The sequence below is a fragment of the Bombina bombina genome, chromosome 3, assembly GCF_027579735.1.
Source record: "Bombina bombina isolate aBomBom1 chromosome 3, aBomBom1.pri, whole genome shotgun sequence".
In the NCBI taxonomy this organism is placed as follows: domain Eukaryota; kingdom Metazoa; phylum Chordata; class Amphibia; order Anura; family Bombinatoridae; genus Bombina; species Bombina bombina.
This window is the reverse complement of record NC_069501.1, coordinates 203,250,898-203,268,887: the sequence shown is the minus strand read 5'-3', so window position 1 is coordinate 203,268,887 and position 17,990 is coordinate 203,250,898. Positions and strand designations below refer to the sequence as shown.

At 38.4% G+C, this 17,990-nt stretch overlaps 1 protein-coding gene across 2 annotated transcripts in view; it reads left to right on the top strand.

The window, feature by feature from the left end:
* The window catches only part of CTPS2 (CTP synthase 2), a 721,417-nt gene that overhangs the window by 177,872 nt on the left and 525,555 nt on the right, over window positions 1-17,990 (top strand). For both annotated transcript variants that reach the window (XM_053706085.1, XM_053706084.1), the window contains exon 9: window positions 3,044-3,176. In XM_053706085.1, the coding sequence (XP_053562060.1) occupies window positions 3,044-3,176 (133 nt within the window). The remainder of the gene's footprint in view (window positions 1-3,043; window positions 3,177-17,990) is intronic.

The following is a 17,990-nucleotide window of genomic DNA, read 5'->3' as shown; positions in this document are numbered from 1 at the left end:
TAACACAACGAAAAGAATAAAAAAAATCTAACACTACAAAAAAAACACACTAAAATTACGAAAAAATAAAAAACACTAAGATTACAAAAAATAATAAACGAAATTATCCAAAATAATAAAAATTAAACCTAATCTAATAGCCCTATAAAAAAACACCCCAAAATAAAAGCACCCCCTAACCTAACAATAAACTACCAATAGTCCTTAAAAGGGCCTTTTGTAGGGCATTGCCCTAAGTTAAACAGCTCTTTTACCTACAAAAATGTCAAATCCCCCCCTAAAAGTAACCCCCACCCAACCAACCCCCAAAATAAACAACTGTCTCTAAAAAAACCTAAGCTACCCATTGCCCCTAAAGGGGAATTTGTATGGGCATTGCCCTTAAAAGGGCATTAAGCTCTTTTGTGCCCATTAAAATAAAAAAGCCTGAATCTACAAAAAAAAAAAAAAAAAAAAAAAACTAACACTAACCCCAGAAAATGTACTTACCATTCCGAAAGTCCGGAAGTCCAGGCGGAGCAAAGTCTTCATCCAGTCAGCGAAGATCTTCTTTCAGGGTGGTACCATCTTCTATCTTTTTCCTGGAGGTGCAGAGCAGTCTTCGACGATGCGTGGATCCGGAGCGCTGTTCATCATTTGGAGCGCTGTTCCTCTTCAGCGACGGTGGTCTTCAGCGACGTGTATCCTCTTCATGCAATCTCCCGCCACATACTCAAGCTTGAATGCAATATACCCCTTTTATATTGGGGTACCGTTGCATTCCTATTGGCTAAAATATTCAAATCAGCCAATAGGATGAGAGCTGCTTAAATCCTATTGGCTAATTTGAACATATTTATTCTCCCGGTTTAATGCACAACCTGTAATCTTTTCTAAAGCTATTATCACATTTGTTTTACATACTTCATGCGAAAAACACTTACCTTGAATGCAGTTTGTTTTAATTATTTATTACTTATGCTACTTTGCTGTATTTTAGTAATCATTTTGTTTTGCTTTGCACTGATGTTTTCATCTTTTTATCGAGCAGACTTATAAGTAGGGTTAGGAATGGTAAAGTTATGCATTGTATTCAGTGGCAAGGACAGAAATGCACAGACCATCTTGAATTATAAAAGGTAGATTAATAGGCCTAACCCCCTGTTTAAGCAAACAAACAGAACTTGGAGCTGCAGAAAATTAATCATCAAAAATAAGCTTCATAGCTTCCTCTAAAGAATACCATGTATCTCCAATTAATAACAAATTATGGGGCCCTTTAGGGCCAGATTACAAGTTGAGTGCAAAATATATATTTTGTAGGTAAAACAGCTCTTTTACCTACAAAAATGTCAAACCCCCACCTAAAAGTAACCCCCACCCAACCAACCCCCAAAATAAACAACTGTCTCTAAAAAAAACCTAAGCTACCCATTGCCCCTAAAGGGGCATTTGTATGGGCATTGCCCTTAAAAGGGCATTAAGCTCTTTTGTTCCCATTAAAATAAAAAAGCCCGAATCTACAAAAAAAAAAAACACCCAAAAAACTAACACTAACCCCAGAAAATGTACTTACCATTCCGAAAGTCCGGAAGTCCAGGCGGAGCAAAGTCTTCATCCAGTCAGCGAAGATCTTCTTTCAGGGTGGTACCATCTTCTATCTTTTTCCTGGAGGTGCAGAGCAGTCTTCGACGATGCGTGGATCCGGAGCGCTGTTCATCATTTGGAGCGCTGTTCCTCTTCAGCGACGGTGGTCTTCAGCGACGTGTATCCTCTTCATGCAATCTCCCGCCACATACTCAAGCTTGAATGCAATATACCCCTTTTATATTGGGGTACCGTTGCATTCCTATTGGCTAAAATATTCAAATCAGCCAATAGGATGAGAGCTGCTTAAATCCTATTGGCTGATTTGAACATATTTATTCTCCCGGTTTAATGCACAACCTGTAATCTTGTCTAAAGCTATTATCACATTTGTTTTACATACTTCATGCGAAAAACACTTACCTTGAATGCAGTTTGTTTTAATTATTGATTACTTATGCTACTTTGCTGTATTTTAGTAATCATTTTGTTTTGCTTTGCACTGATGTTTTCATCTTTTTATCGGGCAGACTTATAAGTAGGGTTAGGAATGGTAAAGTTATGCATTGTATTCAGTGGCAAGGACAGAAATGCACAGACCATCTTGAATTATAAAAGGTAGATTAATAGGCCTAACCCCCTGTTTAAGCAAACAAACAGAACTTGGAGCTGCAGAAAATTAATCATCAAAAATAAGCTTCATAGCTTCCTCTAAAGAATCCCATGTATCTCCAATTAATAACAAATTATGGGGCCCTTTAGGGCCAGATTACAAGTTGAGCGCAAAATATATATTTTTCGCTAATACCAGCACACGCAAATCTGCGCTGGTATTATGAGTGAGGTGCAATGCGAATGCAAGCGCGCTTTCATAGGCTCTAATGGAAAGCCTTGTTCTCATGCCGTGGCAGAAAATTATAAATATATATCTATATGACTATATACATATATATTTATGTGTTAATATGTGAATATACACATATAAACACAAATATAAATTTATATAAGCATATTCATATATATTTACTGGGAACACACAGTTCCCATAGACCGCAAAGTAAATGCACTTATTTGTTTCAATTGTTGACAGTGTTGATAAAGTGGAATGACTCACTCTAAGGATGTGACCTATACAGGACCTGTAAAGGCACAGATGAGCATTTGATAACAATAATATGTCACTTTATGTGTGATAGCAGCATTAATCATACTATTTTGCAACACAGGAGTATAAGAAACAATTATAAATGTTCAGAATCACAATTTGATCACTCTTGTGGGAAATGGAAGACCATGTTTATTGCTCAGTTTTAATATCAAAAACGGCTTTTTTCTCTCTTGTGTGCTTTTTTTTTTTTTTTTTTTTTTTACAGTAATACTAAGTAATGGCATGTTGCACATATTTAATTTTGTGCAAAATAAGATTCTCTTGCTTTATATCAAATAAAATAGCCATTCAACTTTTTTTTTCTGTTAGGTATGAAAGACTGTTGCAGACCTGCTCCATTGCACTAGTCGGCAAGTACACAAAACTGAGTGACTGCTATACATCTGTTTTTAAAGCCCTAGAGCATTCCGCATTGGCTATAAACCACAAGCTGAATTTAATGGTAAGCCAAACTGGTGTTGTGTGTTTATGTACTGCATAAATAGATTGTATGTTGCCTTCTTGTATATTTCTTTCTAATGGTTGTGAAAGTCCATGAGATCTTACTTTTGGGAATTACATCACCTGGCCACCAGGAGGAGGCAAAGACACCCTACACCAGAGCTTTAAGTAGCCCTCCTGCTTCCCCTTACCTCCCAGTATTTCTTTGCCTCGTCAGGGAGAGGGCAAGGATAGAGGTGTTAAGCTTGGAAATTGAACGTTTGATTCTTTCTCAGGGATGCTTCTCTAATTCTTATATTGAGATACTTATAAAGGCTCACAAATCCGTAACAAGAAATATTTATCAGAAAGTGTGGAAGAATTCCCCGTATTTTTCAGTTTCTTCAGGAATTTCTTGATAAGGGCTTGTCGGCCAATACCATCATTACTGCACAGGAGGTTTGCGTGTATTCCTGATATTCAGTCCTTTTTCAGGCTCTGGTTAGAATCAGATCTGTAAACAGGCCAGTTTCTCCTCCATGGAATCTTAATTTGGTCCTTAGAGTCCTACAATTTCCTTCATTTGAATCAATGCATTCATTGGATATCAAGTTGCTATCTTGGAAAGTCCTATTTTTATTATCAATTTATTCAGCTCAAAGGGTTTCAGAGTTATCTGTTTTGTCTTGTGAACTGCCTTTTTTTGGTATTTCAACAGGGAGAGACTGTGTTACATACGGTGCCTGGGTTTTTGCCAAAGGTAGTTTTGTGGGAAAACAATCAGGAGATTATTTTTCCTTTTGTATGTCCTAAGCCCAGTCTTGTAAGTAAAGACTATATCATAATTTGGATGTGGTCAGGGCATTGAAGTTTTAATTACAGTCTAGGAATGATTTTCAGGAGGTAAGTGTTTAAATAGTTATTAAAAGCTAAAGGACATACAGACTACTATACACTGAGTATAGTCACAATAATAATAAACCGCTCAGCAGAAGGATACACATTGTAGGACACCGGTTTGCAATATCTAACAGCCTTGAAAGTCCAAAGTAGCATTGAATGCCCATTTCGCCAAAGCAAGTCGGCTTTTTCAAGACTGTTGGCTGTTAGATATTGCATGTTGGTGTCCTACAGTGTGTGTCCTTCTGCTGAGTGGTTTATTGTTATTGGGACCATACCTAGTGTATAGTAGACTGTATGTCCTTTAGCTTTTAATAACGATTTTAATGCTTGCCTCTGGAGTTCCTCTGTGTCAATGTGAGCCAAGGGACTTTATACTTACTTACCAAATAATTAAGTATAATTTTTACCTATTTTATAGACTTCACTATTGTGACTTTTCTTTTTGAGGAGCCATTATTTGGACATCACTGATCCTATCCACTGTTGCTGCTTCACCTGTGTTTGAGTCCCATTTGTGATTGCTGTGACTAATATTCTTATCATTTATACATTTTTGGATTTATGCACTCTTATTTGATATTTTTTTAGTTTGATGTGTTCTTGAGTGTATGATATCCTTGGTTAAGTGTTCACCTTTTATTATCTTCACTATACCTGTATATATTCATGTATACAGCCCAGTTGGTTTAGCCCAGTTGGTCTAATGGGTATCAGGTTACTGCGCAAGTTCTTGCAAAAAAAAAATTGCACACCGCTTGTAATCTGGCCCTTTGTGTTCAAGTTAATTGTGGGACAAAATCCCAAAGAGAGAGTTTTTTTGTTGTTGTCACATTTGGTGGCGTATCGGGTAGCACACTGGTAAATCTGTAAAGCAAAAAAGAGACTATTTGCACTACATGGAAGATGTTATTAAAGATCTGGCCTCATCTGTATTAGTGAAACATGAAACAGTGAATGCTGAGACTAGTGCTACACAGCAAGGTAACATTGCAGCTTTGCAAGCATTGCTGTTAAGTAAAAAAAAAAATACAGATGCCCTGATTAAGTAGCTGGTAGTCACACAAGCAGAGGCTGTCTGAGAGACTGTCTGTGAGTGCTACAGTAGTGCTACAAAGTTCAAGAAGTTTGGTGTAAGAATCATCTGAAGAAGATGTAGAAGACTTAAATGATGGTATTTGAGCAAACAAATGTGATGGAAGGCTGGCCTATGGCTGAGTGGTTGAGTCTACTTGCACTGTTCCTGTATAGAGAAACCCAGAAAGCATACTATGATTTGGATCTGGGCATGCCAATGAGTATAAAAAGTTAAAGGCAGAATCTTGGCACTCCGGGGAGTGACTAATGTATTTTTCCCCCAAAGGTTTCACACCTGGAATTACTGTTCGGTCTCAGATGTTTAACTTAAAACTGCTTGCCATTAAGTGGCTGAAACCAAAGACTAATTCATCTAATGTTACTGTGGAGCTACTCATGATTGAACGGTTACTGAGATCACTTTGATTCACCCACCTTTGCCAGTGGTTGAATCAGAGTGATCTCCAAAAATGTACCAGTTGGTGTAGCTTGTTGAAAGATATGTGGCAGCAGGAGAACCGTTGCATTACCCTATCCAAGAAAGACCCCAGAGCCCTATTAAATCTGGTAAGACTGTTTCAGAGAGGAGAGGATCTGATGATTAGCATAGGGCTTTATATTATCATAGAGACATTTCTTGGAGACACAGATTTTGAGGCTGGATGAGCCTACAAGAGAATTAAAAGTGTCTGTGTCTGCTATAAAATATTTTGAATGTGTGTGAAGTTAATTATAAAGTAAGGTAACCAGGTAGATGGAAGGAAAATAAAATATGTCATGTTAATTTATTGAAACCTTGGAAAGAAAGGCAGATCCTTCTTGCTACATAAATCTTATACTGTTAAAGATAAAAATGACAATTTAATGTAGAGTAAAATAAGGGAATAGCACTAATATGTAAATCACTAGTGGTGCTGGTTTATAATTGTTTGTCAATATAATTAATTGCCTAGCACCCATAGTGGGTAAAGACAAATGGAGAATACTCACAATTAATTTATGAGTTGCAAAGAAGAGGTGGCACCTCAAAAAAAATGTCTTTTACCCAAATTGAATAACTCTATTAGTGTTGATTTCATTCATACTTCATTCATCTCATCTTTAATAAATGTAAATTCAGTTAAACCAACATACATACTGGGTTAAAATCAATTAAATTGTACAGTTTTGAAGATTAAAAAATATGCCAGAAGCTTAAGCTATGATGTGGCTATCTATTTCCTGAGCAGCAAAACTCCTTCTATAGCGGGAGTTGCTTTAATTTTATCTTTCCCTGTAATAATTTATATTCTGGCAATGCAGAGGTTAAGATTAACCAGTGAAAAGTATTAAGGATAGACAGGTCCTGCTAAATGCAGGGGAGGTACACTTCTATCGCATTCAAAAATCAATAGCCTCTTATAAATTTTCAATAACCACTGTTACAACAAGCACATTAAAAAGTGAGAGACACCGCTCTCAAAAGGTCCCCTGATGCATGTTTCACGTAACCCTTCTTCAGAGGAGGTATGCGTCTGTTTAGAATACATTTATTTAAGGGTTTGCTAATCCCTCCTCTTGTTTCTAATTGGCAAAGTCACAGTTCTTGATTGGTTGCTATAGCATTCAGTTTGGTAACAATGTCCAATTGCTGTGAATTGACGTTTTTGGTCATGTGATTTTTTTATTTTAGCAATCAGATTTCACATCTACTTCTTGATGTGATCTCATTGGCCGATCATTATTTACCTTTCATTGCATGATACTTTGTTGCATTTCTGATCCTTAACTTATTTAACACAGCGTGGATACTGTCTATATATTATTAACTGCTTATTGCAGTTAATCTAACAGTTTGCGCCAAATGAATGTGTTAAGATCTAGTTTGCATGACTTGAATTATTTTTTCTCAAAAGTGATCCTGGATTGCGTATGATTAGGTCGTTGTAATATGTTATCCAAATTTAGCTTCAACAAACTCTTATTCCTTAGATTGTTTGATGTATCTTCACTAAATCTCATTGGTAACATTGTGATGGTATTAGCTTGTATCTAATAATAATATAGTAATAAATAAATGGCTATCATAGGATTTTATAAATCAGCTTGATTTAGATACCATTCTTATAAATATACAGAATAGTTATTATTGTCATTGAGGCTATGTGGCTTAACTGCATTTAGAAGATATATCCATTTGCATTCTGCTTGGAGGAGTAATTTTTCAAGATTACCTCTTCTTATTACCACATTAATTCTTTGAATTACTGAGTATTTGAGTTGTTTTGGTTAACTGTGATGATACCGTTGGAAGTGTTTGGCTACAGTGGTGATCGTTTTGCCATTTCTTTCGTCTTTGTCTGCATTTCTGATGTTATTGGCATGTTTCAAAATTTGTGTTCATGCTTCCCTTGTCGTCATGCCTACGTAGACTTTGGGACATGTACATTTCAGCATGTATATGACCCCTGATGATCTGCATGTATAATGTTGGTTCAATTTATGTATTCTACCTGTTCATTTGGCGTAAACTGTTAGATTAACTGCAATAAACAGTAAATAATATATAGACAGTATCCACGCTACGCTAAACAAGTTAAAGATCAGAAATGCAACAAAGTATCATGCAATGAAAGGTAAATAAGGATTGGCAAATGAGACTTTGGGACATGTACATTTCAGCATGTATATGACCCCTGATGATCTGCATGTATAATATTGGTTTGATTTATGTATTCTACCTGTTTTGTCAGTGATTTGCTTTATTTTGTTTGCATATTGACAGGCAGAACAGTTGCCACATGGATACATTCCTGGGTCAGAGTCGACTTTTTGGGGGGATATGGATATAGTGACTCTGTACTAACTGGTCCTTCAAATGTCTTTTATAGCCTACCATCATTCTTGTACCAATCTTAGGAGCCAGGGTAGGGTCACTTTGTAGGATATGCCAATTTTCATTCATTATTCTTGTTGTCTGATACATTTGAGGATTATAAGTTATCAGTCTTGGATATTTTTCTTCTGTCTTTTTTTAATTTGTGCTGCAATAGTGTGTCTCTGTTTTCTTGTAAGGTTTTCATTTTAGCTCTCTTAACCATTCTTTTACTAGAGCCTGTTTGGACTAATCTTTCTGTCAATGCATAATAGCTTTCTTGTAAATAAAGGTGATTTCTGGAACATTTTCGTCACAGTCTTAAAAATTCTCCATATGGTACGGACTTTATAGTACTGTGAGGATTAGCACTTGTGCTATTTAATAGTGTATTAGTTGCTGTTGGTTTGCGATACATATTAGTACTGATCATATAAATAGGACATCTTCAATATATCTGACCCATAATCGTATCAGATCAGTGAATATTTCTATATCTGATGTGAATACATTTTTGGCTTCCCAAAATGCAAGGAACAGATTAGCATATGTTGGGGCACATGCTGTGCCCATTGCCGTTCCTTGGATTTGCAGGTAGTATTGATCTTTGAAAGTAAAGATATTATGGGTTAGTACAAATTTTAACAGTTGGATAATACAATGATTATGTTCTTGGTTATTATTTGTATTTGTGGATAAGAAGTACTGCACTTCTTCAGTACCATCCAGGTGCCGAATGCTGGTGTACAGTGACTCTACATCCATAGTTACCAACCATGTGGTGTCTGATATTTGTAAATTCCTTAGTACTTGTAAGGTTTCCATGATGTCACAGAGATAAGATGGTGGGCTTGTTAGATACTCTCTCAATCTGAGATATATGTATTTTCTTGCTGCTTCAGTGAGATTTTCATTTCCAGACACTATGGGTCTGCCAGGGCGATCAGTTTGATTTTTGTGTATCTTCGGTATAAAGTATATTGTAGCCATTTTAGGATCTGTTTGTGTTAGAAATAGCTTTTCTGTTTTAGTTATTACATTGTTTAGCCATGCATTGGTTATTAGTTTATTGTATTGTTCTGTGTATGAGGCATGTGGTTTAAAAATCAACGTTTTATAGCAGTCAAAGTTATTTAGTTGTTTTAATGCTTCTTTCATGTAATTGGCAAGAGTCCATAAGCTAGTGACGTATAGGATATACAATCCTACCAGGAGGGGCAAAGTTTCCCAAACCTCAAAATGCCTATAAATACACCCCTCTCCACACCCAAAATTCAGTTTTACAAACTTTGCCTCCTATGGAGGTGGTGAAGCAAGTTTGTGCTAAGATTTCTATGTTGGCATGTGTTTCTCAGCATTTTTGAAGCCCGATTCCTCTCAGAGTACAGCGAATGTCAGAGGGATGTGAAGGGAGTATCACCTATTGAATGCAATGATTTCCATAACGGGGGTCTATTTCATAGGTTCTCTGTTATCGGTCATAGAGATTCATCTCCTACCTCCCTTTTCAGATCGACGATATACTCTCATATACCATTACCTCTACTGATAACTGTTTCAGTACTGGCTTGGCTATCTGCTATATGTGGATGGGTGTCTTTCGATAAGGATGTTTTTTATTACTTAAGACACCCCAGCTATGGTCTGGCACCTTATGCATTTATATAAAATTCTAAATATATGTATTGTACTTATATTTGCCATGAGTCAGGTTTATGTATTTCCTTGTGCAGACTGTCAGTTTCATATTTGGGAAATTAAACATATTAAGAAATAGACCCCCGTTATTTCATGCTAATCATTTTATTTATGATGCAATTTTTTATATTATCAAAATTGATGTTAGATCCATGTCTTTAGCTATTTTAGCTAGAAGAGCTTTGTGGCTTAAATCTTGGAATGCTGATATGACATCTAAATCTAGATTATTATCTCTTTCTTTCCAAGGTAATAATTTATTTGGTTCTCAGTTAGATTCTATTATTTCAAATGTTACTGGAGGAAAAGGCGTTTTTCTGCCTCAGGATAAAAAACCTAAGGGTAAATATAAAGCTTCTAACCGTTTCCGTTCCTTTCGTCAAAATAAGGAACAAAAATCTAATCCTTCCCCCAAAGAATCTGCTTCCAATTGGAAGCCTTCCTCTAATTAGAATAAATCCAAGCCATTTAAGAAACCAATGTCAGCCCCTAAGTCCGCATGAAGGTGCGGCCCTCATTCCAGCTCAGCTGGTAGGGGGCAGATTAAGGTTTTTCAAGGATTTTTGGATAAATTCTGTCCAAAATCAATGGATTCAGAGCATTGTCTCTCAAGGGTATCGAATCAGATTCAGAGTAAGACCTCCTGTGAGAAGATTTTTTTCTCTCATGTATCCCAGCAAATCCAGTAAAAGCTCAGGCTTTCCTGAAGTGTGTTTCAGACCTGGAGTCTTCAGGGGTAATCATGCCGGTTCCTTTTCAGGAACAGGGTTTGGAGTTTTATTCAAATCTATTCATTGTCCCAAAGAAGGAAAATTCATTCAGACCAGTTCTGGATCTGAAAATTTTGAATCGCTATGTAAGTGTACCAACTTTCAAGATGGTGACTATAAGGACTATTCTGCCTTTTGTTCAGCAAGGACATTATATGTCTACAATAGACTTGCAGGATGCATACCTTCATATTTCGATTCATCCAGAACATTATCAGTTCCTGAGATTCTCTTTTCTAGACAATCATTACCAATTTGTTGCTCTTCCATTTGGCCTAGCAACAGCTCCAAGAATCTTTTCAAAGGTTCTAGGTGCCCTACTCTCTGTAATCAGAGAGCAGGGTATTGCAGTGTTTCCTTATTTGGACGATATCTTGGTACTAGCTCAGTCTTTACGTTCTGCAGAATCTCACACAAATCAACTAGTGTTGTTTCTTCTAAAACATGGTTGTAGGATTAATTTACCAAAAAGTTTCTTGATTCCTCAGACAAGGGTCACCTTTTTAGGCTTCCAGATAGATTCAGTGTCCATGACTCTGTCTCTAACAGACAAGAGACGTTTGAAATTGGTTGCAGCATGTCGGCACCTTCAGTCTCAGTCATTCCCTTCAGTGGCTATGTGCATGGAAGTTTTAGACCTAATGACTGCAGCATCGGACGCGATTCCTTTTGCTCATATTCACATGAGACCTCTCCAGCTTTGCATGTTGAATCAATGGTGCAGGGATTATACCAAGATATCACAGTTAATATCCTTAAATCCCAATATTCAACACTCTCTGACATGGTGGTTAAATCACCAGCTTTTAGTTCAAGGGGCTTCCTTTGTTCGGCCAACCTGGACTGTGATCACTACAGACGCAAGTCTTTCAGGTTGGGGAGCTGTTTGGGGATCTCTGACAGCACAGGGGGTTTGGAAATCTCAAGAGGCGAGTTTACCAATCAATATTTTAGAACTCTGTGCAATTCTCAGAGCTCTTCTGTTTTGGCCTCTGTTGAAGAGAGAACCGTTCATTTGCTTTCATACAGACACTATCACAACTGTGGCATATGTCAATCATCAGGTGGGACTCACAGTCCTCAAGCAATGAAAGAAGTTTCTCGGATACTTGCTTGGGGCGGAATCCAGCTCCTGTCTAATCTCTGCGGTGCATATCCCAGGTGTAAACAATTGGGAGGCGGATTATCTCAGCCGTCAGACTTTACATCCAGGGGAGTGGTCTCTCCATCCAGATGTGTTTTCTCAGATTGTTCAGATGTTGAGTCTTCCAGAGATAGATATCATGGCCTCTCATCTAAACAAGAAACTTCCCAGATACCTGTCCAGGTCCAGGGATGTTCAGTCGGAAGCAGTGGATGCGCTGACACTTCCTTGGTGTTATCATCCTGCTTACATTTTTCTGCCTCTAGTTCTTCTTCCAAGAGTGATATCCAAAATCATCATGGAACAATCGTTTGTGTTGCTGGTGGCTCCAGCGTGGCCACACAGGTTTTGGCATGCGGATCTTGTTAGGATGTCCAGTTGCCAACCTTGGCCACTTCCGTTAAGGACGGACCTTCTGTCTCAAGGTCCGTTTTTCCATCAGGATCTCAAATCATTAAATTTGAAGGTATGGAAATTGAACATTTAGTGCTAAGTCATAGAGGTTTCTCTTACTCAGTAATTAATACTATGTTACAAGCTTGTAAATCTGTCTCTAGAAAGATTTATTATTGAGTTTGCAAGACCTACATTTCCTGGTGTTCTTCTCATACATTTTCTTGGCATTCTTTTAGAATTCCTAGAATTCTACAGTTTCTTCAGGATGGTTTGGATAAGGGTTTGTCTGCAAGTTCCTTGAAGGGACAAATCTCTGCCCTTTCTGTTTTATTTCATAGAAAGATTGCTAAACTTCCTGATATTCACTGTTTTGTACAGGCTTTAGTTCGTATTAAGCCAGTCATTAAATCTATTTCTCCTCCTTGGAGTCTTAATTTGGGTTTGAAGGCATTACAGGCTCCTCCATTTGAGCCTATGCATTCTTTGGATATTAAACTACTTTCTTGGAAAGTGTTGTTCTTTTTGGCCATCTCTTCTGCTAGAAGAGTTTCTGAGCTATCTGCTCCTTCTTGTGAATCTCCTTTTCTGATTTTTCATCAGGATAAGACGGTTTTGCGGACTTCATTTAAATTTTTGCCTAAAGTTGTGAATTCTTACAACATTAGTAGAGAAATTATTGTCCCTTCCTTGTGTCCTAATCCTAAGATTTCTATGGAAAGATCCTTACATTGTTTGGATGTGGTAAGAGCTTTGAAATATTATGATGAAGCTACTAAAAATTTCAGGAAGACTTCTAGTCTATTTGTTATATTTTCTGGTCCTAGGAAATGTCAGAAGGCCTCTGCTATTTCCTTGGCTTCTTGGTTAAAGCTTTTGATTCATCAAGCTTATTTGGAGTCGGGTCAGGCCCCGCCTCATAGGATTACAGCTCATTCTACTAGATCAGTCTCCACTTCCTGGGCTTTTAAGAATGAAGCTTCAGTTGATCAGATTTGCAAAGCAGCAACTTGGTCTTCTTTGCATACATTTACTAAATTCTACCATTTTTATGTATTTGCTTCGTCAGAAGCAGTTTTTGGTAGAAAAGTTCTTCAGGCAGCTGTTTCAGTTTGATTCTTCTGCTGATGTTTTAAGTTTTTCTTTTCATTATGAGAATAACTTATATTTTGTGTTGTGGATTATTTTTTCAGCGAGAAATGGCTGTTGTTTATTTTTATCCCTCCCTCTCTAGTGACTCTTGAGTGGAGTTCCACATCTTGGGTATTGATATCCCATACGTCACTAGCTCATAGACTCTTGGCAATTACATGAAATAAAACATAATTTATATAAGATTTTACCTGATAAATTCATTTCTTTCATATTGGCAAGAGTCCATGAGGCCCACCCTTTTTGTGGTGGTTATGATTTTTTTGTATAAAGCACAATTATTTCCAAATTCCTTTGTTGATGCTTTTTACTCCTTTCTTTATCACCCCACTTCTTGGATATTCATTAAACTGAATTGTGTGTGTGTGTGTGGGGTATTATAGGCATTTTGAAGTTTGGAAAACTCTTACATAAATTATGTTATCAGATATTTATCTTTGGGCCACAGCACTATATTACCCCCCCCCCCCCTTGTCTGACTGTTTAATGATTGTATCTGACCATTGTTGGATATCTTCTAGTGCTTTCTTTTCTGTGATTGTTAGATTAGATTGGCCTTTCTGTACTGATAATTTGTCTATTTGGTTGCATACAACATTGCAAAATATTTGTACCTCTGGTGAGATAGATAACGGAGGAGTATAAGTTGATGTTGGTTTAATGTTGGTTTTCCATAAAGATTATTCAAGAGTGCAGGGTAAGTTTTCACTTGAAATGTTTTCATTATCTAATTCCTCCAGAACTAAAGTAGCCTGATCCTCTTCAGTCCACACGTTGGCTTCTCTATTTGAGTACATTTTTTTTTTAAGGAGCAATTTCCTACAGAATAGATTTACATCTTTTATTATTTTAAATGTATTAAGGGTATTGGTAGGATAAAAAGTTCATCCTTTAGATAACACTTTTTCATGTTCTTGGTCTAACATATGAGATGTTAGATTGATTATTCTTAGTTTCTCTTGTTAAGTGTAGTCAGTCCACGAGTCATCCATTACTTATGGAATATATCTCTTCCTAACAGGAAGCTGCAAGAGGATCACCCAGCAGAGCTGCTACATAGCTCCTCCCCTCACATGTCATATTCAGTCATTCTCTTGCAGCCTAACTAGATAGGTCGCTGTGAGAGGTCTGTGGTGTTTTTTAACTTAGTTTATTTCTACAATCAAAAGTTTGTTTTTTTAAATGGCACCGGAGTGTGCTGTTTATTCTCAGGCAGCATTAGAAGAAGAATCTGCCTGCGTTTTCTATGATCTTAGCAGACGTAACTAAGATCCACTGGCTGTTCTCATCTGAGGAGTGAGGTAACTTCAGAGAAGGGGAATAGCATGCAGGGCCCCCCTGCAAATGAGGTATGTGCAGTAATTATTTTTCTGAGGAATGGAATTGACTGAGAAAATACTGCTGATACCAATGTAAAGTAAGTTCAGCCTTAAATGCAGTGATAGCGACTGGTATTAGGCTGATGAGTATGTGTACACTGAATGTATTTTTCTAAGGAATGGAATTGACTCTGAAAATACTGTTAATACTGAAATAATGTATGAGCCTTAACTGCAGTAAAAGCGACTGGTAGCAGGCTTATTAATAACAATTCATAATTTTTCAAATGTATGTTTACTGGCATGTTAATCGTTTTTTGTGAGGTACTTGGTGATAAAACTTATTGGGGCATGATTTTTACCACATGGCCATCTTTGTTTTCTGCATAGAAACAGTTTTCTGAGCTTCCCCACTGTTGTAATATGAGTGGGAGGGGCCTATTTTAGCGCTTTTTTGCGCAGTAAAAATTCAGTCACAATCTGTCTACTTCATCCTCCATGATCCAGATCGTCTCTAGAGAGCTCAGGGGTCTTCAAAATTCATTTTGAGGGAGGTAATCAGTCACAGCAGACCTGTGACAGTGTGTTTTGACTGTGAGAAAAACGTTAATTATTAAATTGTTAATCCGTTTTTGGGTATTAAGGGGTTAATCATCCATTTGCTGGTGGGTGCAATCCTTTGCTAACTTAATACATTTACTGTGAAAAATTGGTTGCTATAACTATTTTGGTTCATTGTTATTTCAACTGTGACAGCTTTTTGTGCTTCTTAAAGGCACAGTAGCGTTTTTTATATTGCTTGTAAATTTATTTAGAAAAGTATTTCCAAGCTTGCTAGTCTCATTGCTAGTCTGTTTAAACATGTCTGACACAGATGAATCTCTTTGTTCACTATGTTTAAAGGCCAATGTGGAGCCCAATAGAAATTTATGTACTAATTGCATTGATGCTACTTTAAATAAAAGTCAATCTTTACATGTAAAGAAATTATCACCAGACAACGAGGGGGAAGTTATGCCGACTAACTCTCCTCACGTGTCAGTACCTTCGCCTCCCGCTCAGGAGGTGCGTGATTTTGTGGCGCCAAGTACATCAGGGAGGCCCTTACAAATCACTTTGCAAGACATGGCTACTGTTATGACAGAAGTATTATCTAAATTGCCAGAATGAAGAGGCAAGCGCGATAGCTCTGGGTTAAGGACAGAGCGCGCGGATGAGGTGAGAGCCATGTCAGATACTGCGTCACAGTTTGCAGAACGTGAAGACGGAGAGCTTCATTCTGTGGGTGACGGATCTGATCCAGGGAGACTGGATTCAGAGATTTCTAATTTTAAATTTAAGCTTGAGAACCTCCGCATATTGCTAGGGGAGGTATTAGCGGCTCTGAATGATTGTAACACGGTTGCAATTCCAGAAAAATTATGTAGGTTAGATAGATACTATGCGGTACCGGTGTGTACTGACGTGTTTCCTATACCTAAAAGGCTTACAGAGATTATTAGCAAGGAGTGGGATAGACCTGGTGTGCCCTTTTCCCCTCCTCCCATATTTAGGAAAATGTTTCCTATAGACGCCACCACACAAGACTTATGGCAGACGGTCCCTAAGGTGGAGGGAGCAGTTTCTACTTTAGCTAAGCGTACCACTATCCCGGTGGAGGATAGTTGTGCCTTTTCAGATCCAATGGATAAGAAATTAGAGGGTTACCTTAAGAAAATGTTTGTTCAACAAGGTTTTATCTTACAGCCCCTTGCATGCATTGCGCCTGTCACTGCTGCGGCGGCATTCTGGTTTGAGTCTCTGGAAGAGGCCATTCGCACAGCTCCATTGGATGAAATTATGAGCAAGCTTAAAGCACTTAAGCTAGCTAACGCATTTGTTTCTGATGCCGTCGTACATTTAACCAAACTTACGGCTAAGAACTCCGGATTCGCCATCCAAGCGCGCAGAGCGCTATGGCTTAAATCCTGGTCAGCTGACGTGACTTCTAAATCTAAATTGCTTAATATTCCTTTCAAAGGGCAGACCTTATTCGGGCCCGGCTTGAAAGAAATTATAGCTGACATTACGGGAGGTAAGGGCCATGCTCTACCTCAGGACAGGGCCAAATCAAAGGCCAAACAGTCTAATTTTCGTGCCTTTCGTAACTTCAAGGCTGGAGCAGCATCAACTTCCTCCGCTTCAAAACAGGAAGGAGCTGTTGCTCGTTACAGGCAGGGCTGGAAAGTTAACCAGTCCTGGAACAAGGGCAAGCAGGCCAAGAAACCTGCTGCTGCCCCCAAGACAGCATGAAGAGAGGGCCCCCTATCCGGAAACGGATCTAGTGGGGGGCAGACTTTCTCTCTTCGCCCAGGCTTGGGCAAGAGATGTCCAGGATCCCTGGGCGTTGGAGATCATATCTCAGGGATATCTCCTGGACTTCAAAACTTCTCCTCCACGAGGGAGATTTCATCTTTCAAGGTTATCAGCAAACCAAATAAAGAAAGAGGCGTTTCTACGCTGTGTACAAGACCTTTTACTAATGGGGGTGATCCACCCAGTTCCGCGGACGGAACACGGGCAGGGATTCTATTCAAATCTATTTGTGGTTCCCAAGAAAGAGGGAACCTTCAGACCAATCTTGGACTTAAAAATCCTAAACAAATTTCTAAGAGTTCCATCATTCAAAATGGAAACTATTCGAACCATCCTTCCCATGATCCAAGAGGGTCAGTACATGACCACAGTGGATTTAAAGGATGCCTACCTTCACATACCGATTCACAAGGATCATTATCGGTACCTAAGATTTGCTTTCCTAGACAAGCATTACCAGTTTGTAGCTCTTCCCTTCGGATTAGCTACGGCTCCAAGAATCTTTACAAAAGTTCTGGGCTCACTTCTGGCGGTACTAAGACCGCGAGGCATAGCGGTGACTCCGTACCTAGACGACATTCTGATACAAGCGTCAAGTTTTCAAACTGCCAAGTCTCATACAGAGATAGTTCTGGCATTTCTGAGATCGCATGGGTGGAAGGTGAACGTGGAAAAGAGTTCTCTATTACCACTTACAAGAGTTCCCTTTCTAGGGACTCTTATAGATTCTGTAGAGATGAAAATTTACCTGACAGAGGCCAGGTTATCAAAACTTCTAAATGCTTGCCGTGTCCTTCATTCCATTCCACACCCGTCAGTAGCTCAGTGCATGGAAGTAATCGGCTTAATGGTAGCGGCAATGGACATAGTACCATTTGCGCGCCTGCATCTCAGACCGCTGCAATTGTGCATGCTAAGTCAGTGGAACGGGGATTACTCAGATTTGTCCCCCCTACTAAGTCTGGATCAAGAGACCAGAGATTCTCTTCTATGGTGGCTCTCTCGGCCACATCTGTCCAAGGGGATGACCTTTCACAGGCAAGATTGGACGATTGTAACAACAGACGCCAGCCTTCTAGGCTGGGGCGCAGTCTGGAACTCCCTGAAAGCTCAGGGATTATGGACTCAGGAGGAGAAACTCCTCCCAATAAATATTCTGGAATTAAGAGCAATA